At 42.0% G+C, this 26,478-nt stretch overlaps 1 protein-coding gene across 1 annotated transcript; it reads right to left on the reverse strand.

Annotated features, from left to right (window-relative positions):
• Positions 1 to 1,439: 1,439 nt before the first annotated feature.
• Positions 1,440 to 19,630, reverse strand: EXOSC9 (exosome component 9). The gene is made up of 11 exons (XM_018564734.1): positions 19,426 to 19,630; positions 15,380 to 15,474; positions 14,230 to 14,349; positions 12,153 to 12,255; positions 11,463 to 11,600; positions 8,637 to 8,719; positions 6,926 to 7,058; positions 5,424 to 5,512; positions 5,197 to 5,343; positions 3,242 to 3,417; positions 1,440 to 1,549 (listed from the first exon to the last, which is right to left on the reverse strand). The coding sequence occupies exons 1-11, from the start codon at positions 19,489 to 19,491 to the stop codon at positions 1,440 to 1,442; spliced, it is 1,260 nt and encodes a 419-aa protein (XP_018420236.1). The 5' UTR covers positions 19,492 to 19,630.
• Positions 19,631 to 26,478: the final 6,848 nt, after the last annotated feature.

Genomic DNA, 26,478 nt, shown 5'->3' on the forward strand with positions numbered 1-26,478 from the left:
CAGAAGCTTCAATTTGTTTTTGAACTGGTTAAGTTCACTTTTCTGCCATAAAAACAGCTAGATGCCTGTTGGTATTACCCCTCCACTGTGCCAGGTATATGCAGCACAGAGATGAGGGCCCAGCCAATCAGGGGATTGCTTTGGCAGGTAAGTCTGCCACCTACTTTTACTAAGGCTAAAAGCTCCTGGGGGCCCACTTTTTTTTTCTGCCTGGCACTTCTGCTTTAACCACTTGAAGACCAGGTGTTTACAACCCCCCCTGCTGTCCAGGCCATTTTTCAGTATGGGGGGGGAGACAGGCAGGCTCTACAGCTGCCTAGGTCACTTCATTTTTCAGTATGATCAGCTGGGCTCTACAGCTGCCTAGATCACTTGTACTCTAAAGCCCTCCACCTGTTCTCAAAACCGATATGAATTAGGATGTATGTCCTATGGTCCAGAAGTGGTTAAACTCCCATAGAATGAGCAGGAGCTGCATGACCACTAACAATATCAGGACAAATGTGTCTAGAAAACAATCACTGAAATACTGCTAAAATGTTTTTTTTTTTTAAATACAGGATTACAAACAATACAAAATCTTTATACAGACCAGTACAATCATGAACTTCAAATTAATATTTCTACAATACTGACATCCAACAAACTTGTTTCCATGTGTTGCACAGTTTCTGCACTTGGTCACTTCACAAAAATAATGGCAGCCCTATGCATCCAAAAAAGCTCTCATAGTAATATATTATGTCCAGTATGTGGCTACATCAGTAAGGTTGTTGCCTTCCGCTTATCAGCGCGTTTATTTCTTCTTACTTTTGGACTTCTTGCTTGAAGAATCTTTGCCCTTAGTACATACACTGTTAGTAGAAAAAAAAAGTTTCAGTATGTAAATGTTGACAACATTTAGCCAAACAGTCCAATGCAGAAAAGATAGGGAACTAAAATAAAGGGGAGTCTGTCAGGATGGAAATACAGAAACCGCCACCTTCCACCAACCCTAAGCACACATGCAATCAGTGGACTTTTACACTTGTTCCACATCTGTGACAAGTAATAAGGAAAGTTTGATGCCTGTGTATTTGTAAGACTGCATAGAGCAGTGGTGGCGAACCTTGGCACTCCAGCTGTGCCAAAACTACAAATCCCAAGATGCATCTGCCTCTGGGAGTTATGTCTGTGGCTGTCAGAGCCTTGCAATGCCTCATGGGACTTGTAGTTCCAAAACAGCTGGAGTGCCAAGGTTCGCCATCACTGGCATAGAGGATGGTGCATGAGCATCTAAGCTGGCAAGCATATTCACAGGCCCCCCACCGGGAACATGAGCAGCAATCACAGCAGGTAGGCCAAGTTCAAATGTGACATTGTAGTTGCTAGTATTATCTTTATGTGGGCCACAGTGAAATATGTATATTACTTGATGAGACACATGTAGTCAATATGCATTAATTAATCAACATGTCACTTATGGCATGATACCTGTTTTTTGATTGTGCCGCAGGTTTCAATATAATCACTTCTTCCTCCTCACTGTCAGACACCATGAAAACATCATCTGAAACAAACAGCACAAAAGCAATACACAGAGAATAGTTAGCAGTAAAGAAACGTTAAATGTTTTAAAGAAAAGAAAGCCTGGCAAAGATAATCAAGGAAGGGTATAGTGAAAGCTCTCCAGCGTAAGTTCAAATGTGGTGCACTAATCACATTCCACTAACAACTATATTCAGAGATCTCCGCACTTCTCATATTTCCATGACATCATTTCAGTTAGGATATCTCATATGTACACTAATATTGTATTAGGCATGGCAATAGGAAAACATATTTAATGCACCAAGTATGAAATGCATGTTCATAGTTCTTAAAGTGGAACTTTACTCTGTTCAGCCAGGGCTCTTGCCATAATGTGCAAGTATGCACAGGATATTTGTACATTATATCACACTTATCTGACAAGGGCTCTACTTAAACAGTGCGATGTCTGTGCTCCATCACTGCTGCTGCCATCTTCTGGGACCAGCATCCTTAGCTTTCGCTACTGGCAGCCAAGGCTATGGCCAGCCCCTGATAACTTAACGTCCATGCATGTGCACAGGCGTTACAATCCTGGGAGTAATCCAGGGGGAAGTATACTGAACGGTGAATACAAATAGGAGCAAAGTAAAAGATTTTATGGCAGAAAGCTCTTACTTTGGGCCAATTTGCAAAAACAAAACCCTGAATGAATCAGGAGGATAATACACCCTTCTCTCTCCTGGCAATAAAGGGAACTGAACTAAAATTAAAAAAGTGAAGATTTGCTATATTACAGGGAACATCTAGATATGTGAATTGCACCTAAGCTGTACCTTGGAAAATGTACTTTGTATCTTGGATTTCTCCTGCAGAAATAGCAGTGCACTTCTGCCTCGGCACCCCCGTATATCTAGATGAATTTCAGGCACTGCTGCCCCTGACTGCTAGTCTCAGTTTTGTTGTGAGATTTGGTGATGTCACTATTGTGCTGCTCATAGCACATTGATATAGTGCAAATGTAGTGCAAATGTAGTGCAAAGCATGGCAATTTAGTAACGGGGAAAGATCAGCTGTAGGGGAACCACAGGCAATACTGCCGACTAGTTCTCCGCTCTAAACCTGCATTGTATGGGCACAGCTTCCGGAGTTCAGTTCCTCTTTAAATGGAACATCTCTTATAATCATTCAGACTATACTAAAAAAAAAACACGGCAGTGCTGGGCTTTCTTAAAACGCCCAGAATTCTCTGCAAACAGTGTAATGGAAACAGCCTGTATTCCAATTATTCTTAAATAAATTACTACAATATTATACAAATCTTTTATGAGCTATAAAAAATGAAATTGATCAAAACAACTGTAGTCTTCTTTTAAACATGCACAGAGTGATCTGTAAAAATCACAGCGCACAGAATTCTGCCATCTCCTGCATGGCAGGCTTTCCTACTGCGAGTCGGTGTAGGACAATGTGCAATGATTCTCACACTGATAACTTAATATTCCTAATAATAAATAAAAAGTCTTTAAGTATTTTAAAACAAGACTCTGAAAACACATACATTAACGGTCCTTGCTGCATGAGCTACGAGTCTAAAAATGATAAAATATCTTGTATAATAGCAATGTATAGCAAGCCGTCTTTAGTTAGATTAGATGACATGAGAACAGATCCTATACATTATACACTTGCAAACTGCTCTAGGATCTTGGTAAATAATTCTGATACTCACTTTTTGAAGTTTTCCTTGCAGTCCCTGCAGTGACTGGGTGACTCTCTGACAAATCGTTATCTTCCACATCATGTTCATCCTCATCTTCTTCCGATTCCTCCAACTCTCCCCATGCATTTCCAGCACCCTCTCCAATTTGAGCAGTGCCAGCAGCCCAAACAACAGGCTTTGCAATGCTAACAAAAAGCTAAGAAAATATCATTCTCTTTGAAATCAGCAATATGAATATTCATTTCAGGTTGGGTTGGGTTCGATCCTGCTGAAGGTCTTTGAGGCTGTCCTTGATCTCAGCAGGAAGGTCTCTCGACCTCAGCACTGCTTTGACAGGGAGAGCTTCGACCACCTTTTAAAATCTGGAGCCATAATGTCTCGGTTCAGTGGATGATTGTTATTTATATTACACACCACTTGGGGAAAATTCAGTTTAACCTGTACCTCCACCCACAAACAATACCTTCTCACCTCCTTGCTAATTGCAGCAGGGTTTAAAAAAAAAAAAATCTAAAAGCCTTAAATCCTTACCTAAATCCATGTGATGCACTGGGAAACTGTCTTCTATTTTCTGGACTGCAGAGTGGGAGGCTACTTTTCTGGGTATCCACATCACTGCCTGGGTGAGGTACCCAGCAGCAGGGTCTTCTCAGGCTCCAGGAGACTACTGTAATGTGGGGACTTCACAAAGAGGGGCATCAACAAACATGATAGTCAGCAGGCCTGGTCTCCAATGCTGGATCAATGGCCTCCGCCGTCATGAGAGCAACAGGAGAGGGCCTGCATTTAACAGGCCATTGAGAACATGAAGGCTGCGCTGAAAAGCCTGAAGTATGTCAGAGTTCTGTCTGCTTAACCCCTTACTGCCAGAACACTGCCAAAGCACAAGATGAACAACATTGTGTATGCAGTTCAGTGCAGTGAGGAGTGCTCAGAATTGTATGTCGGTGAAAGAAAACAGCAGCTACACCAGTGTATGGCACAGCATAGTGCCAAAACCTCTGGTCAGGATTGGGCAGTATACCTACAGCTAAAGGAAAAAGGTCACTCCTTTGAAGACAGTCAAGTACGCATCCTAGACAGGGAGGAGGACTGGTTCAAAATAAAAGGTGTGAAAGAGGCCATTTATGTAACAATGGAGAAGCCAAGCTTGAATATAAAAAGGGGGGTTAGCCATCTTTTGTCTGCCACATATATGCTGTTTTAACACCTCTCCCTGGCCAAGTTATTATCACCTCCTGGACTCCAATTATGCAAATACAATCCACACCTGGTTGTGACTAACAGACTATGTGGATTGGAACAACAGTCACCATATTTATTCCCAGATAATTTTTGTACAAGTCATTCTGAATTGAGAAAGCTGGTTGGATGACCAGTGAAACATCTTCAAGAAAAATACAGCAAGTCCAGTTGCCTTGACTTTTTGTTTACAGATATACCATGACCTGGATGAATGAGAACCTTCACAGACTTACTGCCAGAGTAACATGTATGCAGCATCATAGAAGTGGACATTCTTTCGTGGCACCACATAGAGATGCAGTGTGTGTGTTTGTACTCGTGAGCCCCCACCATGAAGACTGCGCTGTCACCAACCGCTCCTGGTCTCAGACTAACGATCAGGAGCCACAGGACTGGCACGAGATCACGGAGATATCCAATTGCTAGTAAAAAGACACCTCCCCTTGAGCCCCTGATCGTATATATAAAATCACCATTTTTGTCTAGGCCCTACTCTGGGTAGGAGAATTTATTTAGTTTTTGTCTTTTTGGTGGTGGAGGTTAAGGTTTGTTTTTACCTTTGTTATCAATGGGGTTTACAGAAGAAAAGCTGGTCACATCACTGACCTTTTTAAAGAACATTATATGTTCTAAATGTGTATTTTTTTGAACAGCCTTTAGTGACATTTTTACCATATTTATTTTGAGAGTTTATGCTGCCTAATTGTTGCAAAGGATACACATCTGATGGTGGATCCGATTTAGAAATTATCTCCTCAGCGGTATCCTCCACATTGTTTGTATCTACAGGGATTTTTTCCATCTTTAAAGCAGTTATTTTCTGGTCTGGAAGAGATTCTGCAAAGCCAAATTTGCCTCCCTCTTTCCTGTAAAGAAATAAAAACCATGAATAAATGACATGCACGCCATTCCGCTTTCATCACCACCACTGCACACCTTGGCTCACCTGGCCTTTCGGTCATTCTCCAAAGCTTTCTGAATCAGTTCTGTAATCTCACCCACCTTCACACCGGCTATTTTGCTGCATCTCAGAACCTGTTTGAGACAAAGTGTGATGCTGAAAACACTTTAAAAAGGTAAGCACGGACATGGGATGACATGTGCCTGGTCTGGCTTTTTGGTAAGCTGATGTGTGGAGGTGCCTGCAGGCCATACCATGTTATTCACATTTATTTGAGATACCACATACAAGTAAACACATTGGGGGTGAGAAATAAAAGAAAAAACTGGAGCAGATAGAATCTGGAGCAGCTGCCCATGGCAACCAATCCGCTTCTCGGTTTCATCTTCAAAGCTTAACTGAACAAACTTAAAAAGAGAAGCAGATTGGTTGCCATAGGCAACAGTTCCAGATTTTGTCAGCTCCAAATTTTAGTTTTTTTAATTGCTGCCACTCATTACAAATAGTAGCCGTTTCCTGTGCCATATTTATATAGGTTGCAATGCAGGATTGCTAGGTGCAATCCTAGTTTGGTACCTAAAATTGATATTTTTTTTCACATATGTCCCCATGCCTCTGACCTATTCTGTAAAAAGAGGCAAACATAATCTTTCTACACTGAGTAAGAACACACATATATGGCCCCTTCCTCCCTATGCCCTTATGCAAAAAGTATACACGAGTCCCTTTATATGTGCCTTTATGTAAAAAGTATAAATATATATGGGTCCCTTTTCTTCCGTGTAAAAACATACCTATATGGGCCCCTTCCTACCCATGCCCCATGTAAAAGCATACAAATATGGCCCCCTTCCTTCTCATGCTCCTGAGTAAAAGCATACATATATCGGCCCTTTCCTCCCCATGTAAAAGCAGACATATATGGGTCTCTTTACGTCCCCATGTAAAAGCACACTGATCTGGGGCAACTTCACCCCATAGTGTCCAATGTAAAAGCACATATAGGGCCTCTTTCCTTCCCCTTTCTTCCCATGTAAAAACTCAAGTATATGGGCCCCTTGCTCCCCATGTAGAAGCACAAATATAGGCCCCCTTTGTACCCAAGCCCCCATGTAAATTCACACCTATACGAGCCCCAGGTAAGGTAAATATACATAAGATATGCACTGCATGTCAACAGACTGCACCGTTTTACTTAAAAAATAACTAGCATATATTTTATATCATCTATTTAGCATCAATTTTAAATATATCAAATATTTAGCCAAGCCTACGCACACCATTTACAAGAAGTATTTATTTTCCCTCAGCCAGCATCTTAATAAAGGCTCCAGTAAATCATGGGGATTAGAATGATTTACATGAAATAGCCTCCCGAGAACACATCATGCAGCCATTATATACACAATTTTGGAAAACGTCTCTAGTTAGTGAAGCCAGTAACAGTTATTAGAGCTGCGCCCAGTAACACACGGGTTATGTCTGGTTGTTAGCTAAAAACCAAATCAGCATATTGAAGGCTGTCGGTCATTGAACAGAGGTGTCACCTGTTCTTTTAGCAGCATGATTCCCCCACTTGACTGGATAGTACAAATCTCTCTGTGCTTGTTCATTGCGATCACCAGAAGTCCATCCATAACCCGTTCCTCTCGTTCACTGGGATCCACCAACAAATATGTGCTATATACAAATGTAAAATAAATAAATATATATCTTACTACACATAGCAGCCAATGTATTTCAAAGAGAAATAATAGATGTTATAGTTTAAATAAAAGCCAGGTGTGCATATATCCACACTTATATAATCTTTTGCCATCATAGCTACATATGTTTGAAATGTATATAAACAAACATTACTAGAAATGATCGGCATACAAATTTCTGGTCACTGGAAGGAAGGATGGTTAAGAAAAGATCATCATGCATTTCTATCTTATGCACAAACAGGCATAAATTATTACATATAGGTACGGTTATGTATCAGGCATTCACATACAGTATAAAGGTATATGAATATCACCTCATTCTACAGGCACACAGCAGAATTTTAATTTGTTTTATTTAAAGTGAGATGTTTGATTAGATCTCCACTACTTTTTTTCCCCATTAACCATTTGGTTTTGTGAACTGATGTATAGCAATAAGTTATTACAACATGATAAAAAGAACTGTAGCTCTTATTTCATCTAAGGCAGGGGTAGCCAAACTCCAGCCCTCCAGCTGTGGTGGAACTACAAATCCCGTGAAGCATTGCAGGATTCTCACGGCCAGAGACATGACTCCCGGAGAGAGATGCATCATGGGATTTGTAGTTTCACCACAGCTGGAGGGCCGCAGTTTGGCTTCCCCTGATCTAAAGAAAGAAATATCAAAATTAATTCCACAAACATTTTGTATTTCCTATATTTGATACAAATCCTGCAATAAGAAATCTGCATGTAATGGTGTGTGAAAACAGTTACACACTCTTCACTTGTCATGTCCACACAAGAGCTTGAAAGGTGACCATACACCTATCGATTATCATTTGGAAATGGTCCACAAATGGTTTTTCGGACGTAATCGATCACTTGATGGGAACCCAACAATTTTTTTTTTTTACTGTACTCCTGTCCAAATTTTCTCGAAGGGAGAGGCTGGAAAACATATTTTCAAATTGTACAAAAAAAAAAAAAATCGATTTGATTAGTGGCGTTATCGTACGGGGAAAAAAAAAAAGGTCGCACCATGAACACACGAAAATCCGTCTTGTCGAATCGACAAACGATTATCGAAAGGAAATTGGTCCTTGCTTGATGGCCTATTTGAGTTAGAATCGAAAGAGGGTTCTTGGAAGCAACAAAAATTCCGGAACGATGATCGCAGAGTGTATGACCAGCTTAAGGGGTCCGTTTAAAAGCAGCAGTACAGTACAGTCAACTAGTACTTCATAGAAACACTGCAGGCTCCACACCATGGTCTACATGTTTTTATTTGGGCCATAAAATGTACGCCAAAGTATGGAGTAGCCTTGTGGTGCATAAAGGAGAGCAGACAGGGATCTCTGCTCTTCTTCATAGATGGGCCTTTAAAGTTTAATAAACCACTCATATAACAAAGCCTAAGGTCAAAACATTAGGAGATCGAACACAAGTTGCAGTAAGCCATAAAAACACAAAAAGAGCCATCTTATGGTCAGGAACTATGGTTTAATTCTGCAATAATGGCTTAACAAAGAACCTACATAGATGTATTTTCTGTTCTTCTATTTCTTACCCTTGTTGGAAGAAGGCAAAGCTGGTACAAATGGGCATGTGATGGATGCTCAGCGGAACAGGGTCCCGTTCTTCTAGAGAGTACTAGTCAGAAGAAAAAAAAAAAGAAGAAGAGTTTAAAATGTTAAAAAAGTCATGAGTAAACTTCTACAAAAGCTATTTCTGACAATGAACCTGTGCTTTACCCATGAAGGGCAATGCACAAGGTGATGCCGACCCCAAGAGAAGTACATACTTGGCTTCCTTTTGCACCCCCAGCATTAGCATGGAGGGATGCCCTTTGTAAGCTCTAAGTCACTCCACTCATCACCAGGCCCGGATTTCCCACAAGGCCACCGAGGCCCGGCCTTCGGGGCGGCAGCGGTGACCTTGTGGGGAAGTTGCGGGCGCCGGTGTAAGGTGTCCGGTGGCCGCACACTACGGTCCTCCCCCCAGCTATCAGATACTTCCTCCGGTGATCGATCGAAAGTTCCAACTTATCGAGTTCTGGGACCGCATTACTCCCGTTTTCCTTAGAACTACGAGGTTTGCACACAAAACTTCTTCTGCACGAGCGCCACACAGGGCTAGGAACTGTGTCCTCCACTCATCTATGCAACAGCACTGGTGCCTGAACCATTACATGGGAGAAAAGGAATGGGTCACATGCTCACCAATACCCCTAAGCACTGGTGTGTCAACAGAAGGGTGGAAGAGTAAAGAAAAGGTGGGTAGGTGTAGGGAGGAAGGCATTGAAGTAAACCTAAGGAGGAATTTTGAGTCAAGAGTCAACCAAGCAAAGCTAAATAAAAGGGCAAACACACACCTTTCATAAATAATGTTGAACAGTTATAGTAATTTTGATCGATTAAAATGCTTTTGATCGCTAATGAAAACACTCAGCTCTCTGCCGGGAGTCCCGTTGGACATCCGGTGACGCCACGGACATAGACGTCACCTGACTCCTCCCCCAAGTGGCTCCGTCGGCTAACGAAGGGAAGGGGGAGGAGTCCGGTGACGTCGATGTCCGTGATGTCAACGGACTCCTCCCCACTTCCCTTCGTTAGCCGACGGAGCCACTTGGGCCGGTGAGTTTGCCCAAGAAACTTTCTGCACGAGCGCCAGCAAAGGCATTGGCCTATACACATACAGCACAGCAATGAAGTAATAAAATGAACTAGGATCACACTAATCCAGCACGTTATTATTCTGAGTTGCCCCACTCAAGCAGCGGCCATATTGAGTGGGGCACGTGAGATTAATAACATGCTGGATTAGTGTGATCCTAGTTCACTTTATTACTTAATTGCTGTGCTTTATGTGTATAGGCCAATGTAGTTGATCTGTATGTGCGTTATAATTAATAGAAATTAATTGATTAATCAATTTTTAAAAATGTGACTAATCGAACACGAAAGTTTTAATCAGTAACAGCCCTAGTATGCATAAAACTAGTCATGACAGTTATTTTTTTAGTTAATTGGCATTATATATATTTTTAATTAAGGTATTTTTATTAGAAAACAAAAGTTATTCAAGTTTTCTGAGTTTTAAACAACAAAGTTGTAAGAAAAACAACAGTTACAGAGTAAAACAGTGTGACTTAGAGTACAAGAGGACCTAACGAAGATGGCCTTAATTCCACTTATTGGAAATATAGACAAAAAAGATTTCCATCACAACTTTGCAGTACAGGGGCGTGGTATATAATGTACGTACATGAGAAATAATGAAAGAGCAGTTTAGTTGTGAATAAAATAGACATTTAATATGACTTGTATTTATAGTTAGCCATGATCCTCATCTTTATTGTACCATAGTTGTGGAATAGTGAATCATCACATCCTATACAATGTATAGGATGTGAGGATGCCAAGGGTCATACCATCGCTGGAGCAGAAGAGACAGGCTGCAGGGACCGGTCTAGGAGCCAGTCAGGATTGTGGTTCGAGCGAATAGAATCCTCGACAAAACGAGCATCTTACCCTTGCAGTGTGTGCAGTGCAGGGGGTAGCCCCACTGCAAGGGTTAAGATTTAATTTTCCTGGAGTTATTTAGAAAGGTCCAATATACTCTAATAAAAAAATTTGCAAGTCTCAGAGAAGAGGATTTTGACATATATATAATGCATTTAAGCCTGGAAAGCATTGCAATCGTAAATCACTCGATCAGGGCTGCAAAGCTCAGGCTTCTGCACATTCTCTCCCAGGCAGAGCTCGTGCAAAGGTATGGAGTTTCACTTAGGAGAGATGGAAATACACTATAAAGTCAACCGAATGTCTAAATTTTACTACTAGGGTAGGCCAGCAGGCTGAATTGGCAACTTGTTTATTTCATTAACTAGGGCCTCCACAATAGCGGTTATAAAAGCTAAGCAAAGGGGTCTCACACCTCCTGGTGCACTGTACTTATTAAAAAAAATACCGTATATACTCGAGTATAAGCCGAGATTTTCAGCCCATTTTTTTGGCTGAAAAGTGCTCCCCTCGGCTTATACTCGAGTCAGCGTCAGGTGTCTTCTTACTTACCTCGCCGAGCGTCACGTCACTGCTGCTCCGGTGGGCGGCGCTCCGAGCGGGGTCATCTGGCAGTCTCCGGGTCCTAATTTAGGTGGCCGGAGACTGCCAGATGAAAGTGAATAACTAGGAAAGTAAAAAACAGGATAGAGGTCTAGCTGGGCAGATCCACAAACTCAAGTGCTGATATACTCATATTCAGATTTTATAAGCAATTACTACGTTTGACTCAACCTTCTGATATGCCTCCAAAACCAAATTTTTTCAAAATGTATTACAAGATACATCCTAAAACTGTCCAACTTAAGGTTTTGTACAAATGTAAAACCCACCACAGTGACCTCTTCTCCTTGAACAGATACGTCTGGCCTTCGGAAGTGACAAAGTGCTGCAATAGCCGCTATGCTTGCTGCATCAATTATGTTACCTTCATGATTCAGTAAATGTAGATCAACTCGAACCTGCCACACCTACAGTAAGGAAGAACGTGAAAACATTACAAACAAAATACATTTTTTTTAAATTGCTTAAAAGTCCCTAAAACAGTTTTCAGCTTCCCAAAAGTATTTTTTAGAAGTTGTTCTTTTCATTAGTAACAAGCGAGAATACTTTTCTTCAACACAAGCTAGAAGTCTCATCAATCTGACAGCATGTAATTCATGTCCCTGTAACCTAAACAACTGCCACACCATCACTCAAACAACTGTTTTTATTTCGACAAGAGTTGCAAATGTATACCAATCTTTAATAGGTTGTGAGATTTCCAACTGCAGACAATCATACTTATCTACAACTAGATGCATTCTCTGGGGAAAATCTGATTAATGTCAAAAAGTGGGGACTGTTTCCAGAAACACTGGGGGTATATTGGACATATGTCCATATAAATCAGAATAATCTCATCTAGTATTGAAACGTCAGAACCTAGATTACATGTTTCTGGCTTCAGTTTGGCCATGTATTAACATATCACAGCATAAACATTAAAAACCACATATCATACCTTGTAATATTCTACCCACCTTCTCTCCTGCCTGAACACAAAGTGACTCAGTGTCAATACACTTGGAATTCCTGAGACACCGTTCCAGCAGTCTGTTAAGTTTTACCACTAGTTCCGATGGTCTGAAATAACAAAAGTTAGTTTAAATCTGACCATACATATAGACAAAGACGGTCCTAAAGTAAACTTCTGCTTTGCCTATGCAGGTTCACTCAATTATCACCTTAAACAGGTGATTCACTCAATTATGACCAGTGGGGTTGGGGTGGGCAACTCTGGCCCTCCAGCTGTTGTTGAACTACAAGTCCCATGGGGCATTGCAAAACTGACAGTTACAAGCATGACTCCCAGAGGCATATTGGGGTTTGTGGTTAAAGCACAGCTAGAGGGCCAGAGTTGCCCACCACTGCAGTATGGTGTACTCAGTTTTCCTTCACTCCCTTACCACTCTGTCAGTCACCAGGAGTAAAGAAAATACAGGTATTTGTAGGTATGGGCAGCATGTGACTTATGCCTCTTCTTTCCAAGTTTCAATTGGTGAGGGTCCTCTCTGCACACCTTACAGCAATCCCGGCCAGTAAGGACGATGGTGCTCGCAGTGACTAGTCACATTTTAGAGACCAGTCACATTTTATCGCCTTGAAAAAGGGACCCTGCGCAGCCCCGAAACGTCGGCTCTTTTGATTATCGTGACACAATTGTCCATTAAAAAGGACATTTATTTAAATTGAGTGCTGGTGACCTGCTCTTTTGTTCTTCTTTCCAAGTGCCATCACTGGAGCTTTGAGACTGGCCACTTAAAAACACCCAGCACTGTTTTATGGGACAGAGAGATAGGGAGAGAGTATTCAGCCCTGTGCAAACTTCATGTCATGACTTGGAGCTTACACGGGGCTTCCCCTCTTATTCCTGGTGGCTAAATGGAGCAGTGGGGGAGCAAAAGAAAGGGGGGTATGTGCAGCTGGTAGGGCAGGCAGTAAGTGAACCTCTTGCTCTGCCCTAAATGGGCAAAGCAGGGGTGCACTTTCACTAAAGAACATTGTAAATTACACAAATTATTGCATCTCAGTTCAAGGTAGAACTTCAATGCCCCTAGGAGTAATCAGATGGGTTTAAAGGTTTTTTTTTTTGTTGGTTTTTTTACTATATTTTGTTCTCTACTGATTCAGTAGGGAAAATCCAGCTTTGCCCTATTGGGGACAAATCAAGGATCACCAGACACACAGTAAACAAGACTTATTTAACAAATACCTTTGTGTATGACCAACTTGAAAATAATTCTGAACCATGCATTTACATTAACCACTTAGGGCTCGATACCAAGAACGCAAATATGGGTGTGTGAGCATACAGCGGAAAAAACGCCTTTATTTGCGGCACCTAGCAACTCCAGCTTCTGCTTATTTGTCCATAGGATTGTATGGTTCCGATGTGTCCCAAGTATTGTTAGGGGTACAGCAAGACCTTAATTATGCATTTAAGACTAAGTGTAGAGTTGTACCATTTGTACCATGAAACTGATAACTGTTATCAACCTTTTATCAAAAGAAATACAAATATTGGAAAATAAAAGTTTTCCAAGATACATTAAAACAGGAAAGGAAGTATATTCAGTTTACGCTATATTTGGTTTCTGAAAATCATTCTCTATCTGGCAACTTTGGACCTGGTAAGTCTGCATCATAAGAGCTCTACCCTGGTCCATAAAACAACTTGTTTTATGTTGTTTTTTTTAAACATGTCACTTTGCCTAAAACAATGTGTAGGAAGCTTTCAATCACAACAATAATAGATAGAAATAAGTATGTCTAACTATGATGATAACGGTAGTGCAGCAGCGGAACTGGCCCCCACTGCAAGGGTTAATTTTTAAAACAACTGGAGTTCTTTAAACATTTTCGCAATATACTAGGGCAGGGGTAGCCAAACGTATGCCCTCCAGCTGTGGTGAAACTACAAATCATATTAGACATTGCAAGACTCTGAGACACAGGCATGGCACCCAGAAGCAGAAGCATGATGAGATTTGCATTTTCACCACAACTGGAGGCACGAAGTTTGGCTACCCTCGTACTAGATTAATCCACCGATCTTACCTTCCTGGCTCAAATGCTGGAGATGCCATGGCTGTGAGCTCAAGATTGAAAAAAAGAATTCCTTCAGTGGGGCGGTTCATCTTGGGAGCCACAAGTTCACAGGAAACCTGTCCAAGAACTCTGGAAGAAAACATTAACACCATTTCAGTACATACATACAATTGTGCTCAAAAGTTTGCATACCCTGGCAGAAATCGTGACATTTTGGCATTTACAGTATATTGAAAATATGTCTTTTATTTAAAGATAGTGATCATATGAATAGAAATGGAAGAGAGCCCTCCGCACACCTTACAGCAGTCCCGGCCAATTTAGGATGATGGTGCTCGAAGTGACCAAATCACGGATGGCACCGTGCAAACACAAAGCAAAAAGGTAAAAAGTCACCAGCACTCGATTTTTTGAAAGTGAATATGTCCCTTTATTTGTCCAATAAAGTGATCATATGAAGACATTTATTATCACATAGTTGTTTGGCTCCTTTTTTAAATCATAATGATAACCGAAATCGCCCAAATGGCCCTGATCAAAAGTTTACATACCCTGTAATGTTTGGCCTCGTTACAGACACACACACAGAGGTTAAAATGGCAATTAAAAGGTTAATTTCCCACATCTGTGGCTTTTTAAGTTGCAATTAGTGTCTGTATAAATCGTCTAAAGCTGGCCATACACCTATAGATTATCTGCAGATTTTCTATGGTCAGATGGAAAAAGGGCAACAGATTCCTCAATCTACGCTAAACTGTGTGGATGGAGGAATCTACTGCTGGGCCAAGCTTCAGTATCTTGAGAGTCGGCCCCGCAGGCTGTCAAAATACCTGAACAACCTAATTGGATGCAGGCATTGTTTAGGTATTTCGAGAGCCCCCAATATACTATAGGAAACAAATCCCTATATTAGTTAGTTGTACCCTAAATAACATTGTAATCAGTTGCTTAACAGGTTATACCAACGACTACTCATTACCATTAAAGTCTTAAACGGTTTTGTGTCAAACTTGTATTTGTAGGAATTATATGTAGCATATTGTTTGCCAAACATATAAAAAAATAATGCAAAAGATCCTGTATAATATATAATAAAGGAATGACATGAAAAAAATAAAAAAAATTTGAAACAAAAAAAAAAAAAAAAGGAATGACCAACCTGGTTTTCCCAAGCTCAACAATACAGCAGCCATACTCTGTTCCAAAAGTTATTTTAATATTCCTGTAATCGTAGGTCTCTCTGCCATCAAGACGCTGGTCATATAAAAAAAAAAGGAAAGGTTAGAAATACATGTGATGCATTAACATTGGTTGTAAAATGCTTAATTTTCGACATATGGATATCGATTTTGAGTATTCATGTGTATAACTGGCCACACATGGTACAATCTGACTGTACAGAAACTGAACAACCTTTTTACCCCAGAGACACCCTTAAAAATAATTTCCAGGTCCCAGTGGGAAAAATGCCGCCTGCACTGGTGGTTAGGGAGAATGTCCCTTATTAGTGGGAAGAAGGCCCCTTTCATTCATTGGTGTCAGGCTTCTGACTGCAAAGTGACATTGGACAAAGAATTATGGTTATGAGGATAAATCAGACACAGCTCAAAGAACCCCGAGCAACCTTTGGAGGAACCCTTTTTGAGAATGGTTGCTTTAGCTTTACAAACAACTATTTAGTTCAATGGACTGTCTAAACAAACAAACAATCTGTTCAATTAATATACAGGAAGCATCTAAGGCTGCATTGTTATTGGTGATTTTGAAGGAGATTGTACAATCAGGTTGGAACATGTTCAGGAAGGTTAACTCCAAACAATTTTCTTTCTATGTGGGCGAGAAGTTGTCACTGGGACAGGGAAAGTATTCTTAATCCACAGGAACAATTATTTTACTCTGGTGCAGCAAAACTTAGGAAAATAGCTTAAAAGGAGAACTATGAGGCAAGTGATTTTCACTCACCTCAAAGTTCTAGCCGACCTGTGACTATGAGACTGTCACAGGTCGGCTCAGTAGATCGGGAGGTGAGAGAACACATACCGGCGCTCGCTCACTTCTCGATCCTGTCACTGCAGAGAGCCGTGACAGGGGAGGGGCTGGATTCCCCGCTCCGATCCTTCAGCGCTGACGGGGGAGGGGGCGGGTACAGCTGGCTCTGCCTCTAGATAGGCAGAGCCAGCTGTCACTCACGCAGTTGGGTGGATCCAGACAGCATTGTCGGGATCCGTTTCAGCTGCTGCGTCTCAGTATACCGCGAGCAGCAGGTCTCTATACTGCGGTGTCTCATTATACCGCGAGCTGTAGCTCGCGGTATACTGAGCTTTGGGTGACCGGAGGACGCTAGTTTGTGTCCTGTGTAAGTCCACAAAAGGTTATACCTGGAGTTCGGCTTTAAAGGAGAACTATGGGGTTAGGGCTTTTCCCCATAGTTCTCCTTTAAAGCCGAACTCCAGGTATAACCTTTTGTGGACTTACACAGGTCCAGCTTGTCCTAATGTAAGTATGCATATGTCATGCCTGATCAGCCTATCAGAATCCTCTAAAGCACTGTAATAGCTGGAGCTTCTACAGTGCTTTACAGTGATCCTCTAGGTCATGTAATGATTTCCCCTCTGCTCTGAAAACACAGGTGGTCTCTGGCTTGCATCTCTATCGATGAATGCAAGGTGTTGCCTGACTGGATGAGGGAAGCCGACAGCCTTATCCACCCCTAATCCAATCAGAGAACGCCTTGTATTCATTGATACAAATTCTAGGCATTCTCTGAATGGCTACTGTGCTGAGTGAGCGACCCCCCTGTATTTTCGGAGGGGACGTCACTCAGCACAGTGCCATTACAGAACCTGGAAGATCACTATAAAGCACTGTAGTAGCTCTAGTTACTTTAGTCTAGTGCTTTGCAGGATCCCCATCAACCAACTAAGTATAACATATGTATACTTACACTGGGCCATGCAGGTCCAATGCAAGTATGCATACAAATGTATACCCCGAGTTCAGCACTAATGGGCAGGGTTCTTGGAATCAGGACAGACAAATCATCTACTTTCCAAGAAAAACCTGTCAATGAAGGCATTTACAGCAGCATACCTGGGCAGAAGTCTCACCAAGGATGGCGGGGAAGAAATCTTCTTCCTGACCCTCCTGAAAGGTGAACAGGGCACCCTTTACATTAGGAGCTTGGTTCACTTTTCAACTATCAATTGCAAAGAAAGATTTCTAACGCAACACCACTACACTGCTGATCGTTGAATGCAATACTGAAAACTTCTGAATCACTTGCTTCTACCCGGTCATTTTTGGCCACCATTAGGGGTGATCTACAAAGACATTTGTTTGTGTCAGAACTGAGCTGCTTTAAAATACAAGTCAATGTAAAAGCAATGCAAGTGCCTTTGCCCAAAAGCCTCTGGGCTTGTGTTGATGACATCAGCTTCCCATCAGTTTGAGACACTTCTGAGGTCAACTTAAAGGAGAACTATGAGGCGAGTGCTTTTCACTCACCTCATAGTTGTAGCCGACCTGTGACAATGAAACTGTCACAGGTCGGCTCAGTAGATCGGGAGGTGAGCGAACATATACCGGCGTTTGCTCACCTCTCGATCCTGTCACGGCTCTCTACCGTGACAGGGGAGGGGCTGGATTCCCCTCTCCCCGCTCCGATCCGCCAGCGCTGACTGGCGGAACAGACAGGGGAGGGGGCGGGTACAGCTGGCTCTGCCTCTAGATAGGCAGAGCCAGCTGTCACTCACGTAGCTGGGCGGATCTCCACATCAATGTCGGGATCCGCTCCGGCTGCGGCGTCTCAGTATACCGCGAGCTGCAGCTCGCGGTATACTGAGCTTAGGGTGACGGGAGGACGCTAGTTTGTGTCCTCCCGTTACCCTAAGGAGAACTATGGGGAAAAGCCCTAACCCCATAGTTCTCCTTTAAAACAACTCAGAGTAACTGAAAAGCCTCCCAAATCAAGAAGCAAGTCCTGACAACTCGTTCCTGAGTTGATGTCCCTAAAGTGCAGTTCTTACACTGATGCCTTTCAATTCCTCAAAACATGAATAACAAATTAAAAGTAGATGTAAACCCAATTGCGGATGTCTCATTGGGGCCTGTTCAAACCAAATGCTTTGGGGCTGCGCTGGCAGCTTTGCCCAGTCCCAATGCATAGACAAGGCAAGAAGTTTTCAGTGTGGTCAGTTCACACCTTAGTGTTGCAGTGGTGTGCACTGGGAATGTAAAAAAAAAAAAGTATGGCATGCAGTACTTATTTCAGCACAAAGTGTTGGAGTACAAACCACTGCATCTCAACACTCATGCGGTAAGTAGAACTAACTGAAATGTCACTTTACAATATTTTTTGTTACAATTCAATAAAGTTCTAAGTAAAAAAAAGGAAACAGCGCAATGTGCTGGGATCGAGGCATCAGCACTGTTGCTCCAGCCACACGTCAGAGCCCGTGCATTGAGTGTGCCTGACATGAACAGGCCCTTAAGCTTAAACATGTTAAAGTCATTTGAAGTTATTTTGAAGATTTTCTAATCTTTTTTTTTTTTATTTAAAAAAACAAACAAAAAAAACAACAACTTGGTTATCCTCCTATGAAGGCCCTTCCTTAGACACTTCCTGGTATATAGTGACAACACCCTGTCCCCATCTTCCAATTGTGATCCTGAGTTGTCACCATCACACAGGCTTCTGATGAAGATTACAGGTAGCGGTTTCTACAGACATTAGTCATGGTTCACTGTTATCACCAGCAGGGGACCCACTCTAAGAAATGCCACACACCCATCGCTAGAATGTATGCATGTAGAGAGGAAGTGATCAAAAAGAGGCTGCAGAAGATCAGCAGCACTCAAATGCAACAAAGGATGAAAAAAGGTGAAAGCAGGTATTTTGTTTCAAAAATGTTACATGTGCATGATACATAGGGGGAATTTCTCCCAAATGGAGCATAGAGACTCTGGAGCAGTTACCCATAGTAACCAATCAGCTTCTCCGTTCAGTTTGCTCAGTTAAGCTTTGTAAATTAAAGAGAGAAACTTATTGGTTGCCATGGGCAGCTGTTTCATGTTCCGTATGCTCCAATTTCAATGTTTCTCTCGTTGTGCTTAAACGAATATGACTTAGTGTACTCTAACATATGTAATAGCAGCATGAGGAGCCCCAGGTCTGGTTTATATGACTTCAGTGGAGACAGCTCGTACCTTTCTCTCACTGATCGCCTGGAGCAGGAAGGCTCTCTCGCAGTTGGACAGTGGCGTCTCCCTCATCTTGACACCCCGGTTTCACGAGACTCAATTCGTTACACTCATTCACTATAAGTACAGAATTCCAATTCACACAGCAAGTACAGAAAACACATGTGACAAGTTATGGTCGCATCCTCCGACGTCATCAAAGAGCGCAGAAGAGAAAACACTCCTCCCACATCTACACGTCACAGCTGTCACGGGAGAACATTAGTGTGCATGTGCAGCCAGCGAGGCCCTGACAGCTGGGCGTGGCTCTGTAATCTCTCTCAGTTACACCTTCTGGACTTCCGAAGATTGTTCTAGGGAGGCGATGGCGGCCATTTTTCCGTAGCTAAGAATAGAAATTGCAACTCGAGCTTTTGACATATTTGCGAACTTTTTTTTTCTGATTTCCTTTGAACCTGACAAGCATTTCTTCCTTTGTTCTGAATGTAGTTCAGCTTGAAAGTAAAAAAACAAAAGTTTTTAGGGATCAGTTAATGGCTCACAATACATGTAAACTCTGTACAATCAACTATAGAGTTACCAAAATTACGTAATACGAGGACCTATCTATACTAATAATTTGTATCTAATGGAGCAGCCTCTTTTTGATATATGTAAATGAGATTGTACAAGCAGATTGTTGCGTGATGTCACTGATGCATTTGTTGTAAGTAGTATTAAACTCTCAGGGTTAGTTCACACCATAGGAAGTGCGTTCCGTTCCGATTCTGTCCGGAACGCACTGCCCGCATTGCTGCCAGCTCACCTTTTTGCTGAGCTGGAGGGGGGCGCGGCGGCCAATTGAAGCCACACCCTGCAACCTTAAGGGCTTGTTCACACCAAGCGCGGAGCAGAGCAGGTGCAGACCGGATCAAAACTGCGTCCAATGTATTCCTATGGTATTTTGAGCTCCAGTTCACATCGCAGTGTGCAGATCCAGAGCAGGTGAAAAAACTGCGGCAAGCCCTATTTTACCTGCTCTGGATCTGGTCTGGAACGCATCCAAAACGCATGCAAGTGCCTGAAAGCCCATGTTAAACTTAAAAAGTTTTTTGTTTTTTTTTTACCAAAAACGTCCCGGAACGCATCAAAAACGTGGCACAACCCACTGCACTGCGTGTGCAGAAACCTGACCGGATATGCTCTGCATTTGGTGTGAACAAGGCGTTATGCGATCGCCCACACGGGATCGCAAGGCACATTGTGCCTGCAGTGTGTTCGGGTGCGGAGCGATCAAAATGCTGCAAGCACTATTTCGACGGTAGCCGCAGATCCAATGTGTCTTTAGTATAAAGTTTGAAAAAAACTGGTCAGGCAGTGAAAAGGTTTATGCTGTGTACAAAGATTATGTTCTATCCTGTATAAAATGCTTTCATACACAAGGACCTGTTTTTTTTTAATCACTAAAAAATACATTACAACTCACCCATTACATTGTGGGTTGTCTGGGTTTACATAGTAAAATAATGTTGGCTGTGCATTGTGTGGCTATACAAACAAGAGAAAGGATCACCTGGCATTTCTGTTTTAGCCTGGTATTTGCATAATGCATATTTTTTTTCTTACACTGTCTCTCCTGCATGCACAGAATTTACATATTACATTTTAGTTATATTACACTTTATAGTTTTTCAGGTTTATCCATTTCAGTGCCTTTTTACCAATATGTAAACAGATGACTGCATGGGGACTGTTTCTGCTTTCCTAACATTTCCTGTAACTCTTGTAAATGGTTAAATACTTTGTTTATTGCTGAGAAAGGTGTGAAACTGGATACATGTAAAATCTAGGGGGGTTAATTACAAAGCTGCCGAAGGCAGCTGAGTGAATATCCGAGCCAAAGTGAAGTGAGCCGAACAACGTTCGGCTATTCAGTACGGCTGATTTCAGTCGTACATCGTCTGCCTTCGGCTGCAGACGGACTTCGACTCAGCCGATCCAACATCTGGATCGGCTGAGCCGAAGCCCCGGCAGATCACTCTGCCATTCGCCCCTATTCACATAGGGGCCGAACAGCAGTGAGTGAAAAGCCGAATGCCGCTCGGCTATTCTGCTTGGTACCTCTGTGGTACCAAGTAGAATAGCAAATAGTGAAAAGTTTTTTTTTTTAATGTGTAAAAATGTAAATAAATAATAAATTTAAAAAAATTAAAAAAACAATTGGGCGGAGATAGCAGTGACAGCTGTTTCCTACTGGGCACCTGCTAGAGTCTTCTAGCAAGTCCCTGCCAATGAATAACAACTGGGCGGAGCCGACCGTGACGTCACGGTCGGCTCCCCCCAGTTGTTATTGTTTAATGACACTTCAGCGTCCCCAGGTCATTTGGGAACGCTGATCTGTTACTACAACCGGGTGGAGCCAGCTATGAGATCATGGCTGGCTCCTCCCAGCTGTCATTTGCGGGGCAAAAGTCCGGACTTCGGCAGAGCGTTCGCCCCTATTCGGCTGACACTTTGGCTCAGTCGAGCCGAAGTAAATGCCTTCAGCTCGGCTGAGCTGCTCGGCCACCTTCAGGTGCTGTACGAGCTATAGTGAATAGCCTGTACAGCAGCCCTTCGGTTCAACTGAACCGATGGGCTTCCGCAACCGAAGCTAGCCGAAGGATCAGCCGAAGCTATGGCTGGATCCTTTGGCAGCTTGGTGAATAGAACCCTAGATCTTTCTAAATGACTAGAGCCATGTCTGTTTTTCCTCAGTTTAGTTTTTGAATTACTGATCCCGTAAATTACTTAAAAATGGTATTGCTGCAATCACACCGAATATGCATTCCCCATTACTATACATCCATTGCTCTGTAGTACAACAGTGCTCTGGTTGAAAACTGTGAAGCCTTAGGCCCGTTCATGCGGAGCTTTATCCATAGGATCTTGCTGCAGGAATCCCAGGTGTGTCCATACAGATGCAGCCGTTGTGCCTGTTCCAGTGAATGACAGTCAGCATATAATTGTACATGGAGCGATTACCTGCGGTTCAGGATAGATGATTGTCCCTGGACGCAGACAGATTGTGTCCCGGGACAATCATCTGTCTATGCAATGCATCTGTACGGACATACCTGGTATTTTTGCTTCAAGAATTTGTAGGTTCTTGTTGCAGGAATCCCCAACCGCAGCCTTAAGCCCCATGTGAATGTAGCCTTATAGTGGACCTTTCATTGACATTACAAGTCTACATCAATACATTCCTCACATGTCACAATATACATTAGTAGTATAATTGTGCAAAAAAGCTCCATCTTTTCTCAGGAAAAAGCAGTCACTGGGCTTCAGTGAAGTGACTTTGCCTAAACAGAGATGATGTCTGCTGCAGGCAGAAGGAAGCATTTCCTCAGTCTCCACTGGCCCAGGGATTAGCTGGAACATTGTAAGTTGATATCTGTATAAAATAAATCAAGGCAACTGGACTTACTGTATTTTTCTTGAAGACGTTTTGCTGGTCATCCGACTATCTTTCTCAATTCAGAATTAATATGTTTTACAGATATACCATGACTTGGATCACTGAGAACCTTCACAGACATTGTAAGTTAAGGCTGCAGCAAAGGGTTGATCCAGGTCAGATATTTGTGAACACAGCCAAGAACTGAGCAGGCACCAGGATTTACATGGTCGTGTCATCTCTGAGCCAGCATCTCAATCCAGAAAGTAGATGCAGATCCTGGATGAAACCTGAACAAAGATGATGTTGTGATCTCTGTAAAAGGTCATAAATACCTGGAAGTTTGACACTTACACATTAGTTAGCCTGCATGCACTGAACATGAAAAATATATCTAATGCTAGATCCACTTTAACCAACTGGACACTACTACATGTTGATTCTGGGTGTCCTGCACTCTGTTGGATATGTGTATCCATGGTGGGGGTCTCATAAATAAACCTTTAAAACATCTTTTTCATACTGAAACTCCAATATGCCTAAATCTTAATATCGTTGGACTAAGCCCCGATTCATACATGAGCGATTTAAAGGGTGTTTCCAGAAGTGATTCAATGCTTAAAACTCAGATTTCTACTGTTATTCTTTTGTTGCCGTTCACATCTGAGTAATGTGCTGTCACTCAATGGACAAAAAAGCACGAGAGATTTGTTGGGGTTTGATCACATATTTTAGGCCCCAATAGACTTCAATAGGAGCATGTCAACAACACCTAAAAATGTGTGTGACATTTTTCATGTGACCTCCCCCTAACAACCATCTTCTCCTAGTATCTAGCTTTCCATTCTGTTCATATGCAAGTACAGCGATTTTTTTGGAAAAATTCTCATCCACCTGTCTGTGATAAGGTAATTTATTTAATTAATGTGGCCTTGCCTAAGTATATAAATACTTGTCTTTGCCTTGCTGCACTCCTTACCAAAAGTATCTTGTAATGGTGTGGGTGCTCACAGTGACTGCGGAATGCGCTGCAAATATCAGCAACATGTAGAAATGTCACCAGCACACCAGAATCCTTTTAAGATAGCAGAATGTTTATTTATTTGAAGTTCCTTATGACATAAACAAGCGCTTTGGGGCAGCGCAGGGTCCTTTCTTCAGGCTTCATCCGGGCGGGTAGTTTTTCTACATTTAGCCCTGCTTCAGGCAAGCAGGGCTAAATGTACAGCGGGGGAGCCGCCTCTTTAGTGCAAGTGATCTCGGAGATTATTTGTATGCAGCCTGCAGGCTTGTTAGCCGTCGTGTGATAGCAATAAAGTTAAGTGATAAAAAAGTAAAAATAATAAAGAGAAAATAAAATGTTTGAATGTGTGTTTCCCTATTTTGCCTAAGGCAGTGCTGCTGAACGTTTTTTAAACCCAGACTAAAACACAATACCTTATTTTCAGGTTTGGAACTTCAGGATAAATAAATTGATTTTGCAGTGCAGTTTGGGCACTTGGGCTCAAAAACGTTAGCTATCACTGCTAGTCTGTAGACATGGGCACTGCAAAAAATGTGTATGAATTGTGCATGAATGGGACAAATATATCCACAGAGTGGCTGATGCTGCAGCTTGTCTGCCAGTCTGTCCATGATCTCTTCCGAGACATGAGAGTGATCCTGTACAGAATGATAGCTAGCAGCAATCTAGCTACAGTCATGTCAGCAACCCAATGGATTAATTTATTTGGCTTGGAAAAGATCAAGCACAGACTGAGAGGCAATTAAAGCTGATCTTTACCCATATCTTTAAAATAACAACAAACACATCTTTAGAAATGTTTAGTAATGACAATCTATAAACACATACGTCTAGATAATTGCCGGCTTTGTATTCTTTGCATACATTATTTCTATTTTCTTCTGACAGTGGACATGTTTACTAAGGACAGATTACTAGCTCTCCTTTTACTTCCTGAAAATCTGGCACATGTGACTAGACATGTGACTAGGACATGTGACCATGCACATCATCTCAGGGGAGGGAAATGTCTTTCCCTGAGATGAGATTTCCCAGCAATGCTCTGCTGATGACAAGGCAATCCCAGTGTACAAACTGAAGTCATTTTGCCCTTTCAAAGCAGGAAGTGAATGCTCTGCAAGTCTATATTATTATTAGTCATCATTAGACATGTGCGATTCGTTTCGTTCCGAATCGAAATTCAGACGAAATTTCGGAGATTCGGATGCTTCCGAATTACAGATATAACTAATGCAAACGATTCCGAATTTCCGATTCCGAAATTCGTTAGCGGTAGTCTGTACGAAATTTCGTTTGTTGGCCGAAATTTCGTTGCAGCAAAGTGACATTTGAGAAAAAAAACTTTTTTTCCTCTTAAATGTCACTTTGCTGCAACGAACGAAACGAAATAGAAACAAAATTTTGTATGAATTACCGCTATCGAATTTCGTCCGAATTCCGAAATGAATTGACGTTCGGACCCGAATTCTGAAAAACTAAATAATGCAAAATCCGAATCGAAATGATTTTTTTGCTGGTGCACATGTCTAGTCATCATACATAGAGGGATGCATTGGTAGAATCTGATTTTTGAGTGTAAAGGTCCGCTTTAAGCTGCAATCTCAGGAATTATGTGGATTGTCCCATTGATTTGCTTCCAACTAGCGCTAATGTGCGGCAGTATACTTAGGTATTGTAATATCCCCTTCGCACACTGTACCGTTATATACCCCAGAGTCCAACAGGTGCTGGAACAACAGGTGGATGGCACCACTGTATACAATCTAGACGATATGTTGTCCGCACACCATTCTGCTCCAGAATATCATCTTTATTCCTATTCCTTTAGCATGACATGTGAATACAACGTTACGGGGCCTCACAGGACCCCTGCATCAGGAAAGTGACACTTTGCCAGACGAAGTGGTCCTGTGAGGCTCCGAAATTTTGCATTTACATGTCATGCTAAAGAAAAATGGAAAAAAAAAATGATATTCTGGAGCAGAATGGTGTGCGGACAATTTATCTTCTAGATAGTATACTTAGTTACTCACAATATTGGTTAAGCTTCTGTTTGCCAGAGATTCATGAATGGAATAAAGACGACAATGGTAACTTTGTCGAAATAAGCAATTGAATTGATGTTTGCAGTTTAAAGAATGCAGAGGATGCTACAGGATTGATAAATTCCCCCCAGTGGGTTGCTCGATAAGCACAGTAGCCTTTTTGAGTATGCCTAGTATTTTTCTCAATGCATACTAGGTGTTCTCTGATTGGGTGAGGGGCAGTGCCATGACGTCACACAATGCCGTGTTGGTGCCGTGATGTCACACAATGCTGGGGCACTGTTGTGATGTCATGCAGTGCTGCGGAGGCGCCGTAATGTTGTGTGGTGCTGGACTGGTGCCGTGACATAATCCCTGTGGCCCTGCCAGGGGTCATTTGTACAGTATATACTAAGATTGTGCCAAGCTGGACCAGTGTAAGTATATATAGTTACATAGTATTTGAGGTTAAATAAAGACACAGGTCCATCAAGTTCAACCTATTGCGTGTATGCAATATTTTTATATATACATTTTTAAAGTTGGAGTTCAGCTTTAAACTACATCAGCAAGCTAACATTGACATGAACAGT

Source organism: Nanorana parkeri, unplaced genomic scaffold (genome assembly GCF_000935625.1).
Source record: "Nanorana parkeri isolate BGI_ZX_2015 unplaced genomic scaffold, ASM93562v1 scaffold776, whole genome shotgun sequence".
Taxonomy (NCBI): domain Eukaryota; kingdom Metazoa; phylum Chordata; class Amphibia; order Anura; family Dicroglossidae; genus Nanorana; species Nanorana parkeri.

Bases quoted from the DNA above. Each gene is read 5' to 3' on its own strand.
- EXOSC9 (XM_018564734.1), bottom strand. From the start codon at position 19,491: ATGAGGGAGACGCCACTGTCCAACTGCGAGAGAGCCTTCCTGCTCCAG. The intron at 7,059-8,636 runs GTAAGAAATAGA...ATTTGTATATAG, and splicing joins TTTGCCTTCTTCCAACAAGG to CACATATTTGTTGGTGGATC. The intron at 3,418-5,196 runs GTATCCTTTGCA...GCTTTTTGTTAG, and splicing joins TCGGATCCACCATCAGATGT to CATTGCAAAGCCTGTTGTTT.